This window comes from Musa acuminata, chromosome BXJ2-4 (assembly GCF_036884655.1).
Source record: "Musa acuminata AAA Group cultivar baxijiao chromosome BXJ2-4, Cavendish_Baxijiao_AAA, whole genome shotgun sequence".
NCBI classification, from domain to species: Eukaryota; Viridiplantae; Streptophyta; class Magnoliopsida; order Zingiberales; family Musaceae; genus Musa; species Musa acuminata.
Genome location: NC_088341.1, coordinates 5,478,289 through 5,503,018, shown reverse-complemented (window position 1 = coordinate 5,503,018; position 24,730 = coordinate 5,478,289). Strand labels below are relative to the sequence as shown.

Here is a 24,730-nt window from a genome sequence, read left to right as displayed (position 1 = left end):
TAGTGGTGATGACAAGATCGAATAAGCATGACTGCAGCATCACATCCGTGGTGGATCCTACGAAGATAAAATGGTTCTTGACTCGGTCCTTGATTTCCATGGTGTTCACTCGAACTTGATTCTTCGCAAGAACAATATCATCATCTCAGGGTGGAGATGCAGCTAAATCCCAGGATTTAGAGGGCATACAGCGCCAGTCCTTCCATGGTCGACAACCGTGTGCTATTTCGCCTTCGGATCATGTCGGTGCACGCTCTCTCGTCCGCGCCACTGCTGCGAATCCAACTGATGGCTCACTGGTAATGACGGCATTACTGTGTTTCGGTGACCTGCCGATTGTCCCACAGCTTGTGGTAGTTGGACATGGGCCTTCCTGTGTTTAGTGGTAGTGTGATGGAGCCTTCCTCTTCACTCCATCCTCTCCTTTTTGTTGCCATTTCTACTCTCGGCTACTCTCCTCGGGATTGCATTTGCATTCCTAGTTCTTCTCTCTTCGATCTTGTTCGTGCTTCAAAACATGGAAACTATAGACAATAGATGCAGAACACTGAGAGTATGATTGAGCACTGAATTGGCCGTGGGTTGAATGATTCAACAGCTTATAAAATAGCAGCTATTGGGTCCAGCCTAGATTCCTAACTTGTATCAGACTTTTGGTTTGTGATCATGCCGTATCATGTCATCGTGACCCCATTACTTCTTTCAATGACCACCCTGCTTGCCTTGGGCAATACCTGAACCTGTTCTGGGGGAGCTCCTGCTAACTCCTTTGTTTATTACCTCATTTCTGGGGGGAAGAAAAGAGAAATTTTACCTTCTGCTTACATGTTTCATTCTTCCTGCTCTCCCTCATGTATCAGTAAGCATGTGTATATATATAAACACTGGATGCTAGAGAATAAATGGTTGGATTAGGAGAACATGCTCCTTTTGCCATGTAAGAGCAGGTCAAGCACTGCTTTTCTGACCCCTTTATGAAAAGGTAATGCTTTTCACAACTCTAATCCAAAAGCAACAATGAGTCTTTGTTGGCAGTGCATTACAATCTAAGACAACAAGGTAAGGATTCTAATGCCCTGTTTCTGGATGGGAGGCAACCATCATTTCACTTTAGCAATCTTTTCACCAGTTGCTATTGGCAGGGAATTCTTTAATGTGCTCAGAGGATTTCCAGTTAGTGTTGCTTACATAATGAATTGGCTTTATGGAAAGTAAAAGTGTTGCTTACATAAAATTTCTGAGTGCAAGAAAATCGACCCTTCTCCACATTCATTGTTCGAAGTCTTCAATGTGATAGTCCAAAATTGATAGTTGACCTAATTTTCCTATGAGCTGACTGGCCAAAGAAAGGAAAATATGCTGATCAAATTGGAAATAGAGATTTTATGTCGATTTCATGAGATCATCAGTTTTGGTTTAGAGTACTGATGAGATCTAGCTTGCTAGGTGGGGTTCCTCTGACTCAATTGTGGTGATACATTGGTTCCACAACAAGGACTAAACATCATTGGAAATTATTCTAGTTCATGTTAATTGCCAAAGCGTCCTAACACTACATTCACTAGATTTTGCTGTCCAATGAGACATAACATCTAATTTGAGAAAATATTCCTTTTTAGGGTTTCATGAAAGGTAAAGATTATAAATGAAAACTTTTGTGGCACTTCCACATGACACCATCCATAATCATGAAAATTTTATTTTAGGCTTTTGTTTAGTGTTTGAGCACATGCCGTGCACCCAACTCAAGGATGATCTGTATGCGGTCGCAATCTGATAAGCTCAGAATAGATGCAATCTTGAGTTTGCGTTGGTCACTTCTCCCGTTTCTGTTTACTATCTAAGTGATATCATCAGAAATGTTTCTAATTTCGCTATACATTGCCTATTGCTATTGCTCATAATAAAAAAGACTAGTCATGCTTAAGCTTGAATCTAATATATTGAATTGATGTACGATTAATGGAATTGAACCAATCATATTAAATAGAATTATCCAATATCATAACTATATGTAGGGAAAAAGTCCACCGATTCCATAATGTAGATATGAATTCCTCAAAACAACTCGAGAGAATCAATCACACAGCATCCAATTAGAGACCTCAAAATTACCAAACTGCAATAGAATATATTCATTCCTGGGGAAAGCTTGCAGCTTTAGAGTAGGCCCAAACTATTTATTTTATTTATTTTTCTTTTTATTTTGGGTGGGGTTAAGCTGGCGGGGAGCCAGCCAGCCACGCGGAGCCGGCGCCTTACGTAGCACGTGGGCGGGGGATGGGAGACGGTCCGATCCGACGGCCGTGATGTGAAGAGCAGAAAGGTTCGCCGGGGGCCACCACATGTCACAGCCCCAGAAAAGATCTCAGGGGCTAAAGAGGTGGGGCCACCTCATCCTTTAAATGTGGGAAACCTCTCCCTACCTGGAGGCAGATTTGCTCGGCTCGGCTCATAGCTGGCTTTAGTTGGGATCCAGTCTACTTGGATCTCGGATTTCCGTGGCCGTGGCTCACTGCGAATCCAGCAAGCAGCGGTGATAATCCAACCGCCGCCGACAACAAAATCTACTCACGCAACAGGGAATCCAAGTCCAAAACCTCCCACAGCGCGCGAAAACTAAGCCACGACTCCTGCCGCTGCGCCGCCATATCGATCCGCCACGTCAGCCTGCGTCCTGGCCTAGCTGATAGGTTGGCGCTCGACTGTCTCGTTCTCCCCTCAACTTTTCTTGATTTACGACCACATCACCACCCCCACCACCTTCGTTCCCTCCCTGCTTTCCTAACCCCGACCCTCCTCTCCCCCTCGACCATTGCAGTCTCTCCTCTCATTTCCCATTCTCGTTAAAGATATCACACAAGTCTCTCTCTCTCTTTCGCTCTCGTTCTCCTTTCTCTGACGTTAGCGTTTCGTGTTTGAATGATCGATACGTGTATCGGGCTTGAATTATGGTAAGTTGTGGATCATCGAACTCTGTTCTTGGATTGTCTTGGAGTCTGCATCGGCTGATTGCTTGGATCTTTCCGCCAGGGGACTCCGGTCAACATCATCGTCGGGTCTCACGTGTGGGTGGAGGATCCCCAGGCCGCTTGGATCGATGGAGAGGTCACGGCGATCAAAGGCGGCGACGCCACCATTACCACCGCTGATGGGAAAACTGTATGTTTGACGTTCAGTATAATCGGCTGATGGAAGTCCTTTGGTTTTTGGGTCTATGATGGATGTCACGTCGATCTTCTTCTAGTGCATCAGTTCTTCTTTCTCCAAGTCGTTCTTGATTCGTATGACAGAACTAATAATTCTTCAAAGAAAACATTTGAGTTTTACTTGGAATAGTTAATCTAATAAAGCAGAATGATTTCTCTGGCTCTGCTGTTCTTAATGATCAGCAACCAGCTTCCAGTAACATATCAAATCTGAAGAAACTAACGAGCACAAATGCCAGAATATACCTCGATGATGCCAGAACAATGTAGTGGTTCAAAGCTCACAATTGCGACTGATCTTGAACTTCCTTGATTCAAATTATTTTGTCTCACTGTTTGTGAACTGCGTTCTTTGATAAACGATTTTTCAAACTTCGAATTCATCTAGTTTATGATATATTGTGTTTGAAGAGGGGGATATTGTGGTGACTCTGGTGCTTAAGATCTTGCCAGATCACATAGTTTCTTCTGAATTAGTTGCATTTCCGAACAATTGTCACAGTGATGTTCGTTGTGCAATTCAGATACAAATAGCATCATATTCTGCATTTCATATCTGCTTGATGTGTACAAATTCTGATACCAAAATGTGATAGTTTGCTCCACCTTACAGTAATTCAACACTAATCAAAGACAACTATTGTTGTTGATCCTATGCACAGGATGTGGCTAGTCTGTCGAGCATATACCCCAAAGACACAGAGGCTCCTCCAGCTGGGGTGGATGATATGACCAAGTTAGCTTACCTCCATGAACCAGGAGTGCTTCACAACCTCGAGTCCCGCTATGCTCTGAATGAGATATATGTATGTTTCTTCCTCCTAATCAACCTCAAAGCAACATTGTCTCACTAGTTAGAGACAGAGGAACCTGGTACCGAAACAATTTACTAACTTTTTTGACAGACATACACTGGAAATATATTGATAGCTGTGAATCCATTTCGGAGGCTTCCACATCTGTATGATGTCCACATGATGGAACAGTACAAGGGAGCTGCCTTCGGTGAGCTAAGTCCGCATCTTTTCGCCATCGCAGATGCTTGCTACAGGTATCTGCAAGGAGTTTGAGTGCCATTGTCATAATTTACTTTGAAGTTTACTGATATGAAGCTGTCATTGAGTCTATACCAGGGCAATCATAAATGACCAGGGAAGCCAGTCAATCTTGGTTAGTGGCGAGAGTGGAGCTGGTAAAACAGAGACCACAAAGATGCTCATGAGATATTTGGCTTTCATGGGTGGGAGATCATGTACGGAGGGCCGAACAGTAGAGCAACAGGTCCTGGAGGTAAAATGCACTTCCTACTCAGCATTCATGTGATACCCATCATGATAATTTATGTCCCTGAAAAGCATATAAAAACAGAAAACAATGTCAATTTTGATGAATGTAATTCTGTATCATGCAGTCTAATCCAGTGCTTGAGGCATTTGGGAATGCCAAGACAGTAAAAAACAACAACTCAAGGTGATAGTAGGCTTCTGCATTTAATGTTCTGTAATTGCAATCAAACAATTTGACTTGGTTGAGTTCTGATATGATGAAACAAACATTTTTTCCAGTCGGTTCGGTAAGTTTGTCGAGATCCAATTTGATAAGTATGGGAAGATTTCTGGAGCTGCAGTCCGTACATATCTTCTTGAGCGCTCCCGAGTTTGTCAAGTATCTGACCCGGAAAGGAACTACCATTGTTTTTATATGCTGTGTGCTGCACCACCAGAGGTACTTGTATATTGTTGCTTATTTTCCAACTTTTCTTTGGGTAGCTGATCTTAATTGCAAAAACGTTACATGTAGTGTTCTATTTGTCTCAACGGTAAGTTACCAAGAAAGTAATTCTATGATCATCTAAGAAGGTTAGTTCCATTGTTTTCTGCTTTCAGGATGTGAAAAAGTTCAAGGTGGCTGATCCAAGAACATTCCATTACCTAAACCAAACAAACTGTTATGAAGTAGGAAATGTGGATGACGCAAGGGAGTACCTGGAGACCAGAAATGCTATGGATGTTGTTGGAATCAGTCAGGAAGAGCAGGTTAACATCTGAGTTGTGGACTTGGATTGATCAAACAATATTATGATATCTGAATAAGCATAAGATGTCCCAAAATGCAGGAAGCTATCTTTCGTGTAGTAGCTGCAATTCTTCACCTGGGGAACATAAATTTTGACAAAGGGAAAGAAACTGATTCCTCGAAGTTGAAAGATGAGAAATCAGTCCACCATCTTGAAACAGCTGCAGAGTTGCTAATGTGTGACACAAGAATCTTGTGCATAAAAATATTTCTCAATGGTTTTATGTCCCTTCATTTGCATGTGTTAAAGATGATTGTTCTCTCAGGTGTGATGGTAAATCACTTGAGGATTCTCTTTGTAAGCGTGTGATTGTTACACCGGATGGCAACATCACAAAGCCTCTCGATCCAGAGTCTGCTGCACTAAGCCGTGATGCCTTAGCAAAGACAGTATACTCGAGGTTATTTGACTGGTATGACTGAATATGATCCAATGTTCATATATATTTATTCTAGAATTTGCATGCTTAGTTTCAGCTATTTTAGCTTGAGTTGTCTTGCAGACAAACTTGATTATGACAATGATTAATTAAAGACAGTTCGACTCTACATTTCTGGCTGTCAGAGATTTTATTGGTTTTGATTAATCATCAGCAATGCATTTGTGGTGAAAACCATGTTCCATAATATCATTGCAGGATAGTGGACAAGATCAATAGTTCAATTGGCCAGGATCAATCTGCAAAGAACATTATTGGAGTGCTTGATATATATGGTTTTGAAAGCTTCAAGATTAACAGGTAAGCTACCAAATAATTTTCCAGACAAAAGTGCATCAATTATATGATGAAGATTGTTATATCTAACATCAATCTTACCCGGAAATCAAATTGTCCGGCAGTTTTGAGCAACTATGTATCAACTTAACAAATGAGAAATTGCAACAGCATTTCAATCAAGTATGTACAAATTGCATTTCTTCTAATGCTTTGATTAATGAAGACAGCATCGTTATTAATACTAATTATGAAAATTACAGCATGTATTCAAGATGGAGCAAGAAGAGTATACAAGGGAAGAAATTAATTGGAGTTATGTAGAATTTGTGGATAACCAAGATGTCCTAGATCTCATAGAAAAGGTGCATATCAACACAAAATCTATAGTAGCTACTAAATATGTTGCACTAATAGTGAAGAAACAAAATATTGCTTACTGATTCTTATCGTTTGAATGCAGAAACCAGGAGGAATAATTGCGCTACTTGATGAAGCATGGTACATCTGTTTCCTTCTTTTTGTGCAGAGAGTTCTCTGTGCACAAAAAATGTCACCATAAGATGAATATATTATTCTTACATAAAAAATCAAGATGAAATTTATGAGAATATAATTGTTAGGAGTTTAACTCTCTTGTGTAGCAACCAGTAAAAAATATTTCTTTTTCTGTTACAATTTAATGTTTCAGTACATCATATGATGGATATTGATTCAAATAAACTATATTGCAGCATGTTTCCAAAATCGACTCATGAAACATTTGCTCAGAAGATGTACCAAACATACAAAAATCACAAACGTTTTAGCAAGCCAAAACTTGCTCGCACTGCATTCACCATCAACCATTATGCTGGAGATGTAAGGAAAAGAAAAAGATGATAATCATGAGATAAGTAACTCTAAAGATCACTTGTGCTGTGTATGGAACTAAAAGAACAAGTTGGTTACTAACAGGTTACTTACCAAGCTGATCAATTCCTTGACAAGAACAAAGACTATGTCGTTGCAGAACATCAAGCTCTATTAAATGCTTCAAAGTGTCCCTTTGTGGCAAATCTCTTTCTGCCATTAGCTGAGGAAACTTCAAAACAGTCCAAGTTCTCCTCAATAGGTACTCGTTTCAAGGTGTGCAGGTGATATAGATTTGAAATTCATCTGTCCAAGTGTCTTTCAAATTTCTGATAGTTCTGTAGGTGAATTTTGCAGCAACAACTTCAATCACTAATGGAAACTTTGAGCACAACAGAGCCACATTACATCAGATGTGTGAAGCCCAACTCAGTCTTAAAACCAGGCATCTTTGAAAACGTCAATGTACTCAACCAATTGAGATGTGGGGTCAGTAGCACATTTGCACTGGAATTTTATAGTAATTTATAGGAAACTATGTGGATTGAAATGCACCCGTAACATGTCTCACCACTTCTCTGCTCCAAATCTAGGGTGTGTTAGAGGCAATCAGGATCAGCTGTGCCGGCTATCCAACAAAGAGGACATTTGATGAATTCGTTGATCGTTTTGGAATTCTTGAACCAGATCTTATAGATGGGTACAAAACTTCTCCATAAGAAATTGAACTCAGCTTCTCTTAAGTGCATGAAACCATGGATGTTGTGACTGAATATACTGATTTCATACTAGATCATGCAGCTCCGACGAAAAAACAGCATGTGCAGCTATATGTGACAGGATGGGCTTGCAAGGCTATCAGGTGCATTCACTAAATAAACAAGAAACCAAGAAAATTTATTGCATAGGTAGAAAATATCTTAAGAACTATGAGTTATATATTCCAAACACAAGTTGCATATCTTGATGTTAGATTGGAAAGACAAAGGTGTTCCTCAGAGCTGGTCAGATGGCTGAGTTAGATGCCAGACGAATGGAAGTCTTGGCTAATGCTGCAAGACTTATCCAGAGGCTAATACGTACATATCTTGCTCGAAGAGAATTCCTCATACTTCGCAAAGCCTCAATTCAAATGCAAAAGATGTGGAGAGGTTTGTTGCTATGACTGCCTTTGTAGTATAGCAAATTAGTTTAATAGATAACTTGATGTATTTTTATTTACTGCAGCACGTCTTGCACGAAAGCTATATGAAAGCATGAGGAGAGAACATGCCTCAATCCGCATACAGAAATATGCGCGTTCTTATGCGGCTAGAAAATCTTATACAAACCTAAGGTCATCTGCAATAGTCATACAAACAGGACTTCGAGCTATGGCTGCTTGTAATGACTACAGACATAAAAGGAGAACCAGGGCTGCTATTATCATACAAGTAAGTAATTAACTACAGGGCGGGAAATGCTGAATATTTTGTGAAAAGTAATGCGTGAACTGACGAGAAGTCTAATAAACCTATGACCTGCAGACGCAATGGCGTCTATATAAAGCTCTTTCTGCCTACAAACAGCAAAAGAAGGCAACTTTGATACTTCAGTGCCTCTGGAGAGGACGTATTGGGAGAAAGGAACTTCGAAAGTTAAGAATGGTATGCTGCCCTTAGATATTTAATATGTAGTTATCTCATGACAACTTTAATTGTTAAGTTGTGATGCTTAGACTTTTTGAAAATGGAAGCACATATAATGACAACATATGTATATAGGCTGCAAGAGAGACGGGAGCACTCAAAGAGGCCAAGGACAAGCTAGAAAAGAAAGTCGAAGAACTCACTTGGAGATTAGAAGTTGAAAAACATACGAGGGTATGCAATCATCTTAAGTAGACATTATCTGCAGCATACTCATATAATAATAGAATGAAGGATATTTCTACCTTATTATATAGATTGACCTAGAAGAAGCCAAACAGCAAGAGATTGCAAAGTTACAAACTGCATTACAAGAAATGCAGGAGAAGCTTGATGAAGCCCATGAAGCAATCATCAGAGAAAAAGAGGTTGCTAGAGTAGCAATTGAACAAGCACCACCAGTCATTAAAGAGGTTCCGGTAACAGACAACACCAAGCTAGACTTGTTGACAAGTCGCAATAAAGAACTAGAGGTAAATAACACATCAAGTTTCCGTATTGCTACTCAAATAACCTAATCTAGATATACCTGAATGAACTTGAAGGAATGAAACAAAGCAATGCTTTAGGTCATCTGAGTTGAAGCATGTCACATTCTGACAAGTAGCACAGAACATGTTCTCTTGTTAGCAATAAATTGTTTGATCTTTTACAGGATGAATTAAGTATATTCAAGACTAAGGCTGAGGAATTCGAGGGAAGATATACTGAGGTCCAACAACAGGTGGAAGAACTACTAAAAGACACAGAGGAGTCCAACTCAAAACTAAATCAACTGCAAGAGATGATAGAGAGGTAAAACATGAGAGTATCTTCTCGTCCTGCTGTTTGGATCAACAGAAATGCACCAAAATCAAAATGCAGTTTGCAGGATGTGACTAATTAGCTACATGATCATGCAGACTTGAAACAAATTTGTCTGGCCTAGAATCTGAAAACAAGGTTCTAAGGCAGCAAGCTTTAATTGCTTCAACAAATGAAGACTTCTCAGAACAAATTAAAAGGTACATCTGAAATGGGAAAACACATGCCTTAGCTTAGGCACTGAAGTTTTACCTCTAAAATGTATTCCTAATGAGCTTGACTTATGTATTGCAATTATCCTCCAGCCTTGAAAACAAGATCAGCACATTGGAGTCAGAGAATCGGTTGCTCCGTGATCAGCCTGTGGTAGTTTATCAACCATCAGTCACTTCTGAACTAATTAAACCACAGCCAATCAAGGTATACTAATCAGCATTCTATGCAAAATTTTAGTAATTGGTTCAAATTGTAAGTAATGATTTAATGATGCAGAACCTTGAGAATGGACATACAGATGGAGAACCTAATTTAAGCAAAAAGGTTTGTCAGATATCTACTGAAGTATTTCATGATTATAAAGGTAATAAACTGGAATCTAAAGCAGAAATTTCACCAAATGACATACTTCAACTTGCAGGAACCAGAAGCCACACCCCTTGCACCAGATTTAAGCAAACAGAAGTCTCTAACTGATCGACGACAAGTATGTAATAGAAATCTAAATTTAGCATGACAGCGATGACAGTTAAACTTGTAGATGTAACAGTAATTTACTTAAAGGAAGCATATAGGAGGCATAGATACGAACGATGTGTTATGGCCCTATACAAAACAAGGGCACGTGCTTCGCGCAAGAACAATTCTGTGTGGTCCTTATTGTACTACACTGTGTGTTTTGTTCCAGTAGTTGAGAGGTACCATAGGACATATGGAGTGCCTAAATCCTTAATAATTTCATTTCAGCCATATCTAAAAGGAACCATGCTTTCTCAGATATTACTCTTTTTCCATTCTCTGATTACATGATTTACTGCTTTATACTTACAGGAAAATCATGATGCACTTGTCAAATGTCTCATGGAATATAAGAGGTTTGACAAGAAGAGACCTGCAGCAGCATGTATTGTCTACCAATCATTGCTTCAATGGCACTCATTTGAAGCAGAGAAGACAAACATTTTCGATCGGATCATTCAAACAATCAGGTCGTCCATTGAGGTTGTGATCTGACTTAATCATTTGGAACTCCCACAAAATTTCTTCTCCTTACAGACAAGGAACTCTTTTATGTGACTATTTTTTTTCTATGCACAGAACCAGGAGAATGTTGGTGAACTTGCATATTGGCTTTCAACAACATCTACCCTTCTATTTCTTTTACAAAGGACTCTTAAAGCAAGCAATGCATCAAATACAGGATCACACCGCAGTCGAGCAACAGCAGTCACATTGTTCAGTAGATTGGCATGGGTAAGAAAATTGATACAGAAGTTAGATATGTTTCTGAGAACCACAGTAATGAACATAGTGTGCAATTGACTCTTTGGCTATTCAGTCACAATTGGTGTTATTATCTAACACTACCAGCACTTAATCTTAAGCCTGCCCAAATAAGGAATTGGTAGATTTGGAAATATCATATTTCCATTTTTCTTTTAAATTGACTGAAGATAGACCTATTCTCAAAAGATATCTGATAAAACATCAGTAGTTTTTATGTGATTCCTTACCATTTTCAATGTTTATATTGTTGGTCAAAATATAATTTCAGAGCACCCGTTCATCTTCATCTGGAATGGGCATTTCGAGTGGCTACAGTGGAATGGTAGGCAAGTCTGAAGACCAATCCAGGATGGAAGCTAAGTATCCAGCGATACTTTTTAAGCAACAACTAACAGCCTATGTTGAGAAAATTTATGGAATGATACGAGACAGTCTGAAAAAAGAGATCAGTCCATTCTTAACTTTGTGCATACAGGTTTGCCCCAGGAGCAGGTGCATAATAGTGATCAGTATCATCTAGTGTCTGCTGTTAAATGAAGTTGTAAAAATCCTTATCTGCAGGCGCCAAGGTCTGCCAGAGCTAGATCAATTCGAGGATCATCTAAGAGCATTCTTTCCGGTATTGTAGCAAAGCAAGCATCAAGCATTCACTGGCAAAGCATTGTCAAAAGTATGGATTGTTTATTGAATACATTCTGTGAAAACTATGTAAGCTGGCCTTTCACCTTTTTTAAACACTTCATCAAGGGGTTAAAACTATAAGATATGCACTATTTCATAATATTTTCAACATAATTGTCACAGGTGCCTTCTATGATAATAAGGAAGACTTTCAGCCAAGTGTTTGCATTCATCAATGTACAATTATTTAATAGGTACCATTCCCCATCTTCTCTATTATGCATTATTTACGGTGGCTAGATGAACAGGTTTGAGTACTGTGGTTTGACAAAAATAGATCAAGATTTGCATCTCATATGAACATAATGTAACTGACGTACAGCTTGCTGCTCCGCCGAGAATGCTGTTCATTTAGCAATGCAGAATTTGTCAAGGCTGGCTTGCAGGAGTTGGAACAATGGTGCTCCAAAACAACAGACCAGGTCAGTCAGTATGACAAGCATCAAGCAGAGTCACTGCTGCTGCCACAAATGCACAAAAGAACAAATAAACAGTGGTAGATGGGAATTCTAATACAGTGCTAATAGCAACTATCTACTTGCAGTTTGCTGGGACCTCATGGGATGAGCTCCAACATATAAGACAGGCAGTCGGATTCTTGGTAAGTGTGATATCATAACCATTGTCAACTACCGATAGTAAATACCAGACAGGTAACCAAAACACACTGTTTTATGCAGGTTTTGCACCAGAAACCCAACAAATCCTTGGTGGAGATCACGAATGAGATCTGCCCGGTAAGTCGGAAGCAAAATCCTGGGGACAAAAACTATTGGTTTTCACAATATAATAAGATCAATTGCGTTCGTTCCAGGTATTGAGTGTTCCTCAAATCTATCGGATTGGAACTATGTTTTGGGATGACAAGTATGGTACACATGGTGTATCTCAGGATGTGAGTATAATCATCCCACTTCCTTCTCATTATAAATATCTCCTCTTGCACCCTTCGAAAACAAACGAAAAAAAAATTAAACCTGTTGATACCTCTTCGACCAACTCAAGCTCGCAGGCAAACATAATATTTTTCCTATATAATCAACCTATTTAATCTTTTGATTTCAGGTCATTGCCAACATGAGAACTATGATGACCGACGACTCCATCACCATGCCAAACAATTCCTTCTTGTTGGATGATGACTCGAGGTAAGAGCAGCATAATCCCTTTATGTTCAACACAATAGAAAGAGAAAAAGACAGCCTTTAGATGGTGGTATCATGGACTAGACATCGATTGATTCAACTTGTATCTAAAATTGAAACGAAAGTTACAACTACGATGGCAGCATACCATTCTCTCTGGACGACATATCGCGATCAGGGCTCGACATCAGCCTCACCGACTTGGAGGAGCCGCCGCCGCCGCTTCTCCGGGAGAACCCTGAGTTCCTCTTCCTGTTGCAGCAGCACCAAGGTTGAGGAATTTACCTTTTCTTTCTTCTTTTATTTTTTCCAGCAAAAGAAGAAAAGGAATGCAGAATGCGCAGTTATGTGGTGCAAGCAATTCTTTTTGAGTGTTAAAAAATGTGTCCCTTTTTCTTTTCATTTTGGATATTTTTATTTTAATATTTTCTTGTTTTGGAAAACCTTCACATATTCTTTTTTCCCTTTTTTTTAAAGATGTGTTGTGGGGAGATGGATTTGTTGAAGTTTCACTTTAAAAACTACAAATTATGCTAAATAGAGAGAGAGAGAGAGAGAGAGAGAGAGAGAGAGAGAGAGAGAGAGAGAGAGAGAGAGAGCACTGAAAAGAATTTTTTTATCCAAATAAGAATGATGCAAAATTTGGGATTATAAGTTCTATGTTGTAGTTTTTTCACAGGATTATATGTTGTGTTCTCTAAAACTTTAATTAGTTTGTAAATATTTCCAGTCTCTTGTGATGATCTCCTTGGCAGAACTCTTTATCAATCAAATGTTGTCTTACTTTTTTCCTTTATTTAATTAAGGCGAGCATGACAAATCAACATCAATTTGAAATTTTGATTACTAATAAAAAGAAGAAAAAAAGGATGACTCTTTCTTCTTGTTTACATATAATAACAAGAAGTTATAATATTCCAATTATTTGGAGTGGATCCTTTACACCAATTAACTCTATAAAAATAATATGCTCAATCTGAAAATATTATTAGTTTTCAGTGCAAAGAGTTGAAAAAGGAGGAGTTCCTCATCTGCTACAATTTCCATGTCATTTTCAGATTCACTTTTGTATATCATATTAAAGTACAACAATTAAATCAACTCTGGGAGCTTAAGCTCAGAGATGATGCAATGGCCAATGGTGCCATAAGGATCTCATATGGACCAAACTAAACAAGAGAGAGACACATTTGTCCTAACAGCAACTGAAGACTCTGCAACACAACCAAATCCAGAATCTGGACATACCGAAAAAAAATAGACTGTGAATACAGCAACTCAAATGTCAAATTATCATTCCGAGGACAGAACTATCATACACTCATCACTTCAGATATACACTACCAACAAAAAAAAAGGACCAAGGAAATGCACAACCAAGATTGGACAAATTTAGGGTGAGAGATGAAAAAAATGCAGCAATGAGGGTTTGGAGAAAAAGGAATTAGCCAGAAGATACACATGAATTCATTACTGAGACAATTAGTTTGCTCATGAGCATGATTAATCATTAGTGTGCCAACCTCTTGACTACATTAGCCATATACTTTCCCTGGTGCTCAGCAAGAGCAAGCTCCATATCACCAGGTTCTCTTGTGCCATCACCCGCGAAAACTCCAGCACCATATGGGGAACCACCTCTAATCTCATCCATCTTGAACATCCCAGCTCCAAATGTGTATCCAATGGGAACAAAGATCATTCCATGGTGCACTAGTTGGGTAATGGCAGTCCAGCTGCAACACAAAAAAATAACAAAACCGAATTAACAGCATCAACTTGTTTATCAATGAAAAATTTTAATGAGCTCCTGAAGTTTGGCAATGCTCAAGATTGTGATAACCTGGAGAATCACATAAGAAACAGAAAAGAACCTGCACTACCAAATGTCACAAAGTTGCCAGTCACTGCAGCTTCAAGGTTTCATGAATTTTTAAAAGAGAATGCGCAGAGATTGCCTGCTCCATATGATGTGGGAATTGCATACACAAACGTGCATCCTTTTAGAAGCTGCTAAAGTTAACAGTTTCAATACTGACATGGTTGTGTCACACTAGTGACGTTTATAAGAGATTGTAACATCGAAGGACAATGAATATCCTTAAAATATTAAGCAAATCTTAACTTGTCTGTTCCTTACCATTAACTTGATGTGTTGCTGCCACTTCAATTTATCTAAGTGTAATACCAAAAAATTGAGAATTTATCAATGCTCTCTTGAAATTTGCTGATGCATTTCATGAAGAAGGATGGTACAACCTAAAGCCAAGAAGATCTCATGATTGTAAAGGAGAAAGTAGGTTTCCAAAAAAAATCTGTCCATCTTATTTTTGGTTAATCTATTAAATGAAAATGATCAATAGAATTGGAAAGGAAAATGATCTTTTTCTTCCAAAAGAAAGAAGGTAAAAGGAAGGTACCATTTTGGTCGAGTACTAAAAACTAAGCATAAAATCTTATTAGCATATAACAAAATGATGCTTATTTACGTATGAAAGAATGAAGTATGCACAAGGCCAACCATGAGCCTTGCAGACATGGCGACTCATAGCATTCATCATAGAAGAATGATTGAACATGCTAGCAAGTGCCATTCATTCTGTCAACCTCTCTTATTCTTTCTTACCTTCCCTTAAACTTCTGTTCAATGGAACAAAGGCTAATGACATCAACACTTGGAAAAAGAAAAGATACTGTGTATGAATGGGTTTTCCATTCTTTCTTACCTTACTTACAACTGTTCTATAATGGATAACAGGCTAATAAGATCAACACTTCGAACATGAAACAATAATGTGTATGAATGGGGTCTTAGACAAAGGTACCAGATGAAATCAAACGATGACAAAACACGAGAATAAAAGATAAAGAAACACTTTGGTTATTGTTCTTTTTATTTCATTTGATTCACTGAGAGGCAAAAACAAAAATATGAGTAGGAACATACAAACAAGATGATGCTTTATGAACATAAACAGTAAAGATATCAAAGAAGTGCATATTTTTTATCTGCAGTACATTAACGACGATGACAACAATAACAAGCAAACCATTTTTAAATCTGATATTCCAAGCTATTTTTCATTTGTTCCCAATTGGGTCTTATTTTTCCTACCTCTATTGTGACACCTTTTGTACTTGATCCGTTCCAGTTATGCAAAACTAAAAGATAAATTGACCTTTTTTCCTAGATAATGAAGATGTTGTTCTTAATACTCTGATCTCTTAGTTACACGAAAATGAGAAGGAAAGGCATATGAATCAGAATATTAATGGCAGAAAGACTCTTACGCAGTAGTTTCCTGCCCTCCCCCTTGAGTCCCGGTGCTCACGAAAAACCCGGCCGGCTTTCCAGCGAGCTTCTGCTCCCTCCAGAGCTGCCCTGTGGAATCAAAGAACGCCTTCATCTGCGCGGCCATGCTCCCGAACCTCGTCGGGAACCCAAACAGTATCCCATCTGCCTCAACCAGTTCCGCAGCGGAAATCTCGGGAATCGCCGGGTCCTTCGGCGGAGCCTTCATCTGCTCCAGGACCTCCGGTGGAAGTGTCTCAGGGACGCGGTACAGGACACCTTCGACACCTTCGATGCCGTCCACCCCAATCTTCATCCGCCTCGCCAGGCCCTCGATGTGTCCGTACATGGAGTAGAACACGATGAAGACCTTGAGCTTGAGGTTGGCCGGTGGCCGCGCAATGGCTTCGACGAACTCGGCGCTGCTTCGGCTCCTCTCCTCGGTCGGAACGGGAACATCCGTCGGGACGGCGGCCGCACTATTGGAGACCACCGCCGGCTGCCGCTTCTTGCTTGGAACACAACCTCCCCCTTTCCCCATTGCGCTCTTATCTCTCGCCAGTAGTTGTAGAACAGTGGTGATCAGAACAGAACACTTCCAAGGAGCTCAGATCTCTGTAGAAAAGGCCTGGTGGATCGAGAATTGTGTTCCGCGCCTGTCGTCCATTTCCCAAGGCGCCTTTGCTCTCTTAATTTCCTTCAAATTGATCCCCTAAAAGCCAATTTAGCTTAAATTCAACCGAGAATTTGTCTGGCGATCGATTTAGAACCTCAAATCTTATCAGAAAAGAGAAAAATTACACACAAGAGAGTTCAATTCGCACGGGGTAGCGGTTTTCTGAATCAATTCGATCCAACAATTGGACAACGGCCAAGAACAGATCTTTAGCGCAACTGGAAGGCGATCTCTCCGATTTAAATCGATTCTCACCCAGTATAAACACCGGGATCCAATCGCGCTCCTCCTTATCTGGACCAAAAAAAGATAAAATATATAAAAATTGACGATTTTTCCAAATCACACCAACATCGAATTATAGTTAAACCTCCTATCTCGAAGTTCTCACCTTGAGAAGAAAACCACGATAGTGTCTCTTGCAATCGCCTCTGGGATCTGATTGGCCTCGGAGTTCGCCCCAGGAATAAGGATCCCGCCGGGAATGAATTATTCTCGAGCTCCTTGCCAGGCTGTCATCCGTCATGTCTCGACGGCCACAGACGACTGGATCAGCTGTCCGCGAATTGACAGCGGAGCGCCATACTGTAGCCACTGGTTTCGTGTTACGTCGTGCGGCGTCCAAGAGTTGATTCCGTGGATACGGCTGTCGTGACGTCAGAATCTTGTGGGTCCCGCTCAGCATAATCATTTTATTTCAAATATATCAGTTGTATTTTTATATGAATAATTAGAATAAATGAACAGATACAAACTAATGAAGAATAATATAATTTTCTAATTAATAAAGTCAAATATAAACCCTTGAGATAAATTGATATTCTATCCACTTGGATATGAAGTATTTTTTTGACCTTCTCTTAACCCTAGCAATTAAGAATATATTTTTAATAAAAATAAATGATGAATATGAGATTCAAATTTAAGATCTTATAATAAACTGTTAAAATTTTGTACTCTTAACTTTGGCAAATAGATCAAATACATCATCACCTAATCAAAATTTAACAAGAATATATTCTTATATAATTTTATATAAACAATAAAAATATTTTTTTTTACTCACAAGTAGAGGCTTCATTCCCTTTGTTTTCCTTAAAAATGTTAACATATAATACTCATTTTCCGATATTTGAGGCTTTTATTGTCAACCAAAACCATAAACACATGTAAGAAAACACAATTGGAGTGTACTGACCAGAAACGATGAAGCATAACCACAAACACAGGAAACAGTGAAGCATCAACTTTTGCAGGTTGCAGCACTATGAAACCAAACTCCCGTTATGTACAGGTACAGTAAACCTTCACCAAGGAAAGAAAAAACATTCCAAGAACAAACTTGAACACATCATAGGTTAAGAGTCTTTTCAGGTAACTATAATCTTGTCAGACAAATGAACATGCTACTTTGTTCCAGGATCCACTACGGCAAGTATCATGCCTGTTAACCACAATTGAAGATTTCATTCTGGAATGTGAAGTATAATTATAATATTTTTGGGTAGAATTATGTGATGTGAAGTTATTATATAACAAGCTGTAGTGATGGATTTGTAATTTGGATTCATGGATGTAGAAGAGAAATATTTTCTGACGAATTGCTGATTTAACTTAAGTATTTAACTATAATCTCTCTCTCTCTCTCTCTCTCTCTCTATATATATATATATATATATATATATATATATATATATATATATATATATATATATATATATATATATATATATATATATATATATATATATATATATCAAGGTTCATAATTTTGTATCATACTGAAGTTTCAAACTTATTTTGGCACAGTATAATATAACTATATCGAGCGGTACATTTTGGTATATTGCTTAGTATATATATATATATATATATATATATATATAGTGTCTGCCGTACCGAAGCGTACCGGCCATATCGGGCGGTACGTACCGGTCCGCCAGGTACTCGGTACGCGGATCATCCTGTACCGCTACAGTGCTACAGTGCTACACTATAGCATTGCTACAGTATCGGTACACCGGTACCGTACCGAACCCGGGTCGAAACTCCGGTACGGTACGGTATGGCGGACCTTGTATATATATATATATATATATATATATATATATATATATATATATATATATATATATATATATATATATATATATATATATATATATATATATATATGTCACCTTGATACTCCCCGCGCTCTGCTCGTGTGAGGAGGAGGTTTCATTCTCCCCGCGGGAAAAAAAAAAACAAAGAAAGGCGACGTCACTCGATTTCTGCCCACGTGGGGAGAAGAAACTGTTTCTTTCTCCCTACGTGAAAAAAAAAAGAGAAAAGCGACGTTGCCCGATTTTCCCATGAAAAAAAAAAGGAGAAAGGCGACGTCACCCCGGTTTCCCCACGTGAAAAAAAAGAGAGAAAGGCGACGTCACCCGATTTCCCCATGCGAAAAAAAAAAGGAGAAAGGTGACGTCGCCTCGGTTTCTGCCCGCGTGGGGAGAAAAAATCGTTTCTTCTCTTCGCACAAAAAAAAAAAAAAAGTAATGTCACTCGGTTTCTGCTCGCATGGAGGGTTCCTTCTCCCTACGCAAAAAAGTAAAAAAAAAGAAACACCTTGTTCCTTCTACCTGCATGGGAAGAAGAAATCGCTTCTCCCCGCGACATCACCGAGGCTTCTTCTCTCCCCGTGCGAATGAGGAGAAGTCGTCGGGGCCTCGTCGCCTCAGACAAGGCGACGTCCAACAAGGGAGGGTATCAACGAATCGAGATCGTCGAGGGAGAGCGATGCTGGATCTTCAAGTTTTCTCTTTTCTTCTCCCTCTTCTCTTTCTTCTCTCTCTGCTAATACAGATATCGATTTAGGGTGATAATGGAGCAGAAACAATCTCAATCAACGCCACCGCTCGGTAGCGAGCGGTCAGCATACCGATCTGTTGACGAACCGGTACGTACCATCTGAAATTAAAATCATTGATATATATATATATATATATATATATATATATATATATATATATATATATATATATATATATATATATATATATATATATATATATATATATAATCTTTGGGAAGAATTCATAAACAAAATGAATGGAGAAAGGCATACTCTATTAACTATTAATCCAGCAGAATTATAAATGAAAGAAGTGCCCTAAAAAAGAGAAGTTAAATACCTGAAATATTTTCTGCTGCAATTTTAAGACAAGAAGCCTCAAGTTCCATAGCATGACAGTGATCAGTCACTGCGAGAGTGCTGGCCACCGAATTGACAGATATTTCTTTAAATAAATGAGCCTCATACACAAGTTGAAGCCTTCTCAAGCCATATTTGTCAGCTGTATCTAACAGTGTGGTGCCAGTGTGTCTGATATAGAACATTCAAGAACATATGATATAACAAGATCTGCCATCTTGCACAAGAGTGTCTCTGCAAAGAAAAATATAGCACTGCCTAGTCGGGAGGAAACAAACAAGCCATGAGTTACATAAGCAGAAGTATGGTTCAGATATCTCCAACTTATTTGTCCAAAATACATCCATAAACTAGAAAAAGAAACTCATTCAGAGGGATACTACGGGCAAGCACTGGAGGGGGACATCATTTATATGAGTGGATTCCATGTTTAACAGACCATACCACCTGATGCAGATCAAATACTTCCAACAAAAATAACCCTCTTGCAACTAATAAAGCAGAACTATAATATCATGAATGAGTACACAATGTCAAGAGAGAAAACAAGAACAAAACAATTAAGCTTTCTATCCTTCAAGCAATTAAAAAGGAAAAAGTTATATATCAATGGTCATCCTGATTAAATCCAAAATGATAGGCAGGAACCTGCATTGGTCAAAAAGATAGAAGTAAGACCATTTGTCTCAAAGACAAGATTTCAGCAATTGAGCTCTAGAATCTCATTGACAAACAGATTTAGCACCAGAACAAAAGAGAAGCAGAAGCATACATTGACCATCTTACATGCCAAAGTTTTTCTTTCCTTTTGGGTCAGGGCATCCACAAGGACATCTATAGATGTTGCAGATAAACAAGATGAGCCACTAGGATTAGTGATGTAAGGAAAGGTAGAGGGTGACAAGAAAAACTGCAGAATCAGTGAGACAAGCGGCTTTTTCAGAAAATCCCAAGGTGCAGACTGCAATGAACAGCAACATCTAGTAATGTAGAAACTGCATTATTCATCAATCTACACAAAACGAACTCTATGCTTCATACTAGCAACTTTTAACTCAAACCTAGAATAAATAAAGTACAATGCAATTCTTATGCTAGATAATGATTAAGATTCAGATAAAGAGGTGATAATTAATGCATCACATTATCGGCAAAAATTTGAATTAAAAATGCAATTATTTAGAAAAGCTCATAGTTGCATATAATGGAAGCAATTTGCAAATGCAATGCTACAAAACCTCCAAACTAAAAATATAGTTCCTGCAAGGATAAATCCAACTAGTACAGGCAGACAATTTTGATTGAATCTCTCCACAGCATTCAAGTCTGAACAATGTAGTAAGCCCATGCAACATACCTTGAGGTTAAAATCAGAAAACAGCACAAGGTGCTCCCATATGAACAAAATCAGCAGGCAGAAATATCACCTGATTTCACAAACAAGCAATTTCCACACAAAAACTCCAGTACCATTAGGACTGAGTAGATGAGTCATGATATGCAGCTGCCTAAAGTATCTATATTTTATCCAAATCCATAACTGATTAAATGCCATTATTTCTAGAACTTGACCAGAAGAAAAATGACAAAACCAAACTAAGATTTGAGCTTGATGCATCTGAAAACAGCCAACAAACAGCAGAAAAAAGCCTCATTCACGACAATAAGGTTTTAAGGCATCCAGTTCAAAGGTGCCTGGCTTGGAAATCCTTCATGAAAGCAACAAGCTTCTCCACTCCTGCCAACGGCATTGCATTGTATATGGAAGCCCGAACACCACCCACTGAGCGATGACCCTTGAGTTGAATCATCCCTTCTTTGGCAGCCTCCTCGATGAATTTCTTCTCAAGATCTGTCTTCTCAAGTGTAAACGGCACGTTCATCAGTGATCTAACTGATTTCTCAACCGGGCACACATAGAACCCGTCACTCCCATCAATAGCATCATAGAGAATTCCTGCCTTCTTGGCGTTCTTCTTCTCCACCTCTACCAAGCCACCCTGCTCCAGCAAGTCCGCAAACACAAGTCCACAAATGTAGATCGTGAAGCATGGGGGAGTGTTGTAGAGGGAAGCGCTATCGGCATGGATTTTGTAGTCCAGCATCACGGGTGTGATCGGTTGGGCGTTGCCAATAAGATCTTTTCGGACTATCACGATCGTGACACCGGACGGACCGACGTTCTTCTGCGCGCCAGCATAGATCACGCCGAACTTCGATACGTCAACGGGCTTCGAGCAGAAATTGGATGACATATCGGCCACCAAGATTGCATCTTTATTGCTTGGCGTGGGGTAGTTCTTGAACTCCACCCCGTGGATCGTCTCGTTGGCGCAAATGTGCAGGTACTTGGCGTTGGGGTTCTGCTCGAGGCCTTCAAAAGGCGGGATCTTGGTGTATTTGTCAGATTTACCAGACCAGATGAGATTAGGCTTGCAGAACTTCTGGGCTTCTTTGAAGGCCTTGTCGCCCCACGATCCGGTGACGATGTAGTCCGCAGCATCTTCGGGTGCGCAGAGGTTGAGGGGAACGGCGGCAAACTGGGTCGTGGCGCCGCCCTGGAGGAAGAGGACGGCGTAGTCGTCAGGGACGGCGAGGAGGCGGCGGAGGTCGGACTCAGCGTTCTTGATGACGGCATCGAACTCCTTGCCGCGGTGGCTCATCTCCATAATACTCATGCCGGAGCCATGGTAGTTGTACAGCTCCGACTGGGCCTTCAGGATCACGGACTCCGGAAGGGTGGCCGGTCCCGCGGCGAAGTTAAAGATGCGGCCCTGATCCTTGGTGACGGAGACGGAGGCGGGAGCAGGGTGGACGGCGGTGCAGGAGACGGTGGACAGGCGGGGTCTTGGTCGGAGGTGCTGCTTGGAGGGGATGTAAGAGAGGGTTTTGAGAGAGGGATAAAGGGGGTGTTGGAGGAGGAAAGATTGAGGAGTAGAGGCAGCAGCCATTGGAAGAGAGTGAGAAGAGAGGTAAGGATCGGTGGGAGAGGAGAGGAAGACGAGCAAAAGAAGGAACTTTTTCGGATCTAGCAATCGAAGTGGACTTTGGTTGATATAGGGAAACGGGGGAAGGAGGTAGCGGCAAGGGGGAGGGATTCCGAGTTGGAAATGTTCGTCGCCTTTTCCAAGATGACCAAAATGTCCTTCCTTATTTCTCCATTCTCAAATTATAATGTTTCACATCTGTATTTATTTTTTTTCCTTTTTTATTGTTTATTTTAGCACATCTAATTATTATAAATTAGAAAATTAGGTTTATTTGAGTATAGAATATAAGATAAATATTTCGATTGTTATATTGGAAGAGTTGATCGACACACATCATGTAAGAAAACTGGCAGAACATGATAGAATATAAGTGAGTTGTGTTTATTGTGTATAAACTTGGATTTATATACAAGTGATAAAGAACTAAATTGCATTTAAAGATAATAAAAAGAATAATTATAAATATATTATTAATAAATGTAGATCACATTAATCCAATGATTATTTCCTTCTTTTTTAAATTATTATTTCTTTTTCAATGTACGTTTTCTTTTATAAATGAATCGATCAAGTGATCGTTTACAATTTTTTTTTTATTGTGGATCACAATATTCACAATATCGATAAGCATGGAATAACGAATAAAAGCACAAGAATTGGTAGAACAAATATCCAGAAAAAAACTATTTTTTTAATGATTGGATTGATTTGCTTCCCGAATGAACACCAAGCTTTTATCTACTTGATAATCGTAGTACCATCTTCTTTCTTCTGAATGCAACCCAAGTTCTCTTCATGGCTACGTTTGGGAATTGGCAGAAGTAGACAAACACGCCTTTGATGAGAAGAAAGAAGACGGGAAAAGGAAAGATCAGGTTCCAGTTGACAACACAGTGAGTGGCACAACCACTGCTGGTGGATCTGAGTAGTTGTAATGATCCAAGTGATGTTAAGTAGGGACATGTCCACCCACAGATTTTTCTGACGTATGAATCAACAAAGGAGAAAAGGATACGTTATTTTATGTCAAACACTTTGCAACCTTTCCCCTAAAGTCCGCCATTTTCTCCACCCGATCCGAGTGACAGGGATGCTTCACCAGAAAAGAGAGAGTAGATGGTAGATGTCCTTCCATCTTGACTTGTTAGATGCCACAGATGTGCCATTGACGAACTCTGGTCGCTGAGCTGAGACAAAGGAGGACAACAAAATCTGTCGAACACTTGATCAACTGCAAAGAAGCAAAGAGAAGAATGAAAATATCAAGAATAGTCACCCAAAACAAGGTATCCATTTCACCAAACCCACTTTTCTGTGGGTAGGTCATGCTATTTGCACAGCTTTGTTGTGTACAGCCATCAACTTTGGTTCTCAGCTCTTAATGTGTTCCAAGGTTGACAAAAATAAATATAGTATCCACGTCCTGAGTGGGGCTTCTTCAGTCATGTTCGTGATATCGATGCATGAAAGTTTTCAGTAAAATTAGAAGAAAAATCGAATCGTATATAAACATCATGAAATCTAGAATTGATTTTGAACGAAAAAAAAAAGATAGATAATACTTGCAAAACTTGATCTATTAATCGGAAGAACATCCTTTCTTGATTTTTTTTAGAATTTATCAAGAAATGAGGTATTTTTTTTAGAATTTATCAAGAAATCGGAAGAACATCCTCTAATTTTTTTTGCTTTCCCTTTATGAATGAGAAGGTTCTCTCGGGAGGACCTTGGTTTCTGAAAGGCGAAGCATTATCTTTATTTCCTGAGAGACAAGAATTTCAACCCTTAGGTTTAATTTTTTAAATTATTTATTAAATTCTATAAATAGCCTTAGTGATTGAAAAGTCCCAAACGATAAATGATATCATGATAACTAATTTTTATGAAAAAATTATTATATCT

The 24,730-nt window shown here is 39.2% G+C and overlaps 3 protein-coding genes and 1 long non-coding RNA gene across 9 annotated transcripts; 1 reads left to right on the top strand and 3 right to left on the bottom strand.

Annotated features, from left to right (window-relative positions):
• Window positions 1-2,790: 2,790 nt before the first annotated feature.
• On the top strand, window positions 2,791-12,950 carry LOC135609667 (myosin-12-like). Of its 2 annotated transcripts, none has more exons than XM_065103158.1 (40): window positions 2,791-2,954; window positions 3,034-3,162; window positions 3,872-4,015; window positions 4,115-4,260; window positions 4,343-4,499; window positions 4,621-4,679; window positions 4,775-4,934; window positions 5,096-5,245; window positions 5,326-5,462; window positions 5,552-5,698; window positions 5,924-6,025; window positions 6,127-6,184; window positions 6,265-6,366; window positions 6,465-6,502; window positions 6,736-6,862; window positions 6,959-7,129; window positions 7,211-7,342; window positions 7,447-7,553; window positions 7,655-7,715; window positions 7,827-8,004; window positions 8,081-8,286; window positions 8,380-8,499; window positions 8,617-8,715; window positions 8,799-9,014; window positions 9,197-9,336; window positions 9,444-9,545; window positions 9,651-9,765; window positions 9,838-9,885; window positions 9,983-10,048; window positions 10,393-10,563; window positions 10,660-10,815; window positions 11,117-11,323; window positions 11,410-11,556; window positions 11,653-11,723; window positions 11,852-11,951; window positions 12,074-12,130; window positions 12,210-12,266; window positions 12,344-12,424; window positions 12,595-12,677; window positions 12,818-12,950. In XM_065103158.1, the coding sequence occupies exons 1-40, from the start codon at window positions 2,952-2,954 to the stop codon at window positions 12,948-12,950; spliced, it is 4,683 nt and encodes a 1,560-aa protein (XP_064959230.1). In that variant the 5' UTR covers window positions 2,791-2,951. The 2 variants fall into 2 exon arrangements, with proteins under 2 accessions (XP_064959230.1, XP_064959229.1); XM_065103157.1 differs by having other exon boundaries at window positions 7,646-7,715.
• Window positions 3,729-12,966, bottom strand: LOC135609668 (uncharacterized). 4 transcript variants are annotated; one of them, XR_010485835.1, is made up of 7 exons: window positions 12,823-12,966; window positions 11,850-11,990; window positions 9,598-9,706; window positions 6,968-7,724; window positions 6,442-6,538; window positions 4,340-4,556; window positions 3,729-4,264 (listed from the first exon to the last, which is right to left on the bottom strand). It is a non-coding gene; the product is annotated as an uncharacterized LOC135609668 (long non-coding RNA). The 4 variants fall into 4 exon arrangements; XR_010485837.1 differs by lacking the exon at window positions 11,850-11,990 and having other exon boundaries at window positions 3,729-4,030; window positions 4,121-4,264; window positions 12,823-12,961; XR_010485834.1 differs by having other exon boundaries at window positions 11,850-11,987; window positions 12,823-12,959.
• A 958-nt stretch (window positions 12,967-13,924) lies between these two features.
• LOC135609665 (probable NAD(P)H dehydrogenase (quinone) FQR1-like 2) lies at window positions 13,925-17,191 on the bottom strand. Of its 2 annotated transcripts, none has more exons than XM_065103155.1 (4): window positions 17,034-17,191; window positions 16,772-16,936; window positions 15,966-16,678; window positions 13,925-14,410 (listed from the first exon to the last, which is right to left on the bottom strand). In XM_065103155.1, exons 3-4 carry the CDS (start codon window positions 16,505-16,507, stop codon window positions 14,185-14,187), a joined length of 768 nt encoding a protein of 255 aa, XP_064959227.1. In that variant the 5' UTR covers window positions 16,508-16,678; window positions 16,772-16,936; window positions 17,034-17,191; the 3' UTR covers window positions 13,925-14,184. The 2 variants fall into 2 exon arrangements, with proteins under 2 accessions (XP_064959227.1, XP_064959228.1); XM_065103156.1 differs by having other exon boundaries at window positions 15,966-16,663.
• Window positions 17,192-21,236: 4,045 nt separating this feature from the next.
• On the bottom strand, window positions 21,237-22,898 carry LOC103980865 (phosphoserine aminotransferase 2, chloroplastic). Its single transcript, XM_009397388.3, has one exon. It carries the CDS (start codon window positions 22,787-22,789, stop codon window positions 21,524-21,526), a length of 1,266 nt encoding a protein of 421 aa, XP_009395663.2. The 5' UTR covers window positions 22,790-22,898; the 3' UTR covers window positions 21,237-21,523.
• Window positions 22,899-24,730: the final 1,832 nt, after the last annotated feature.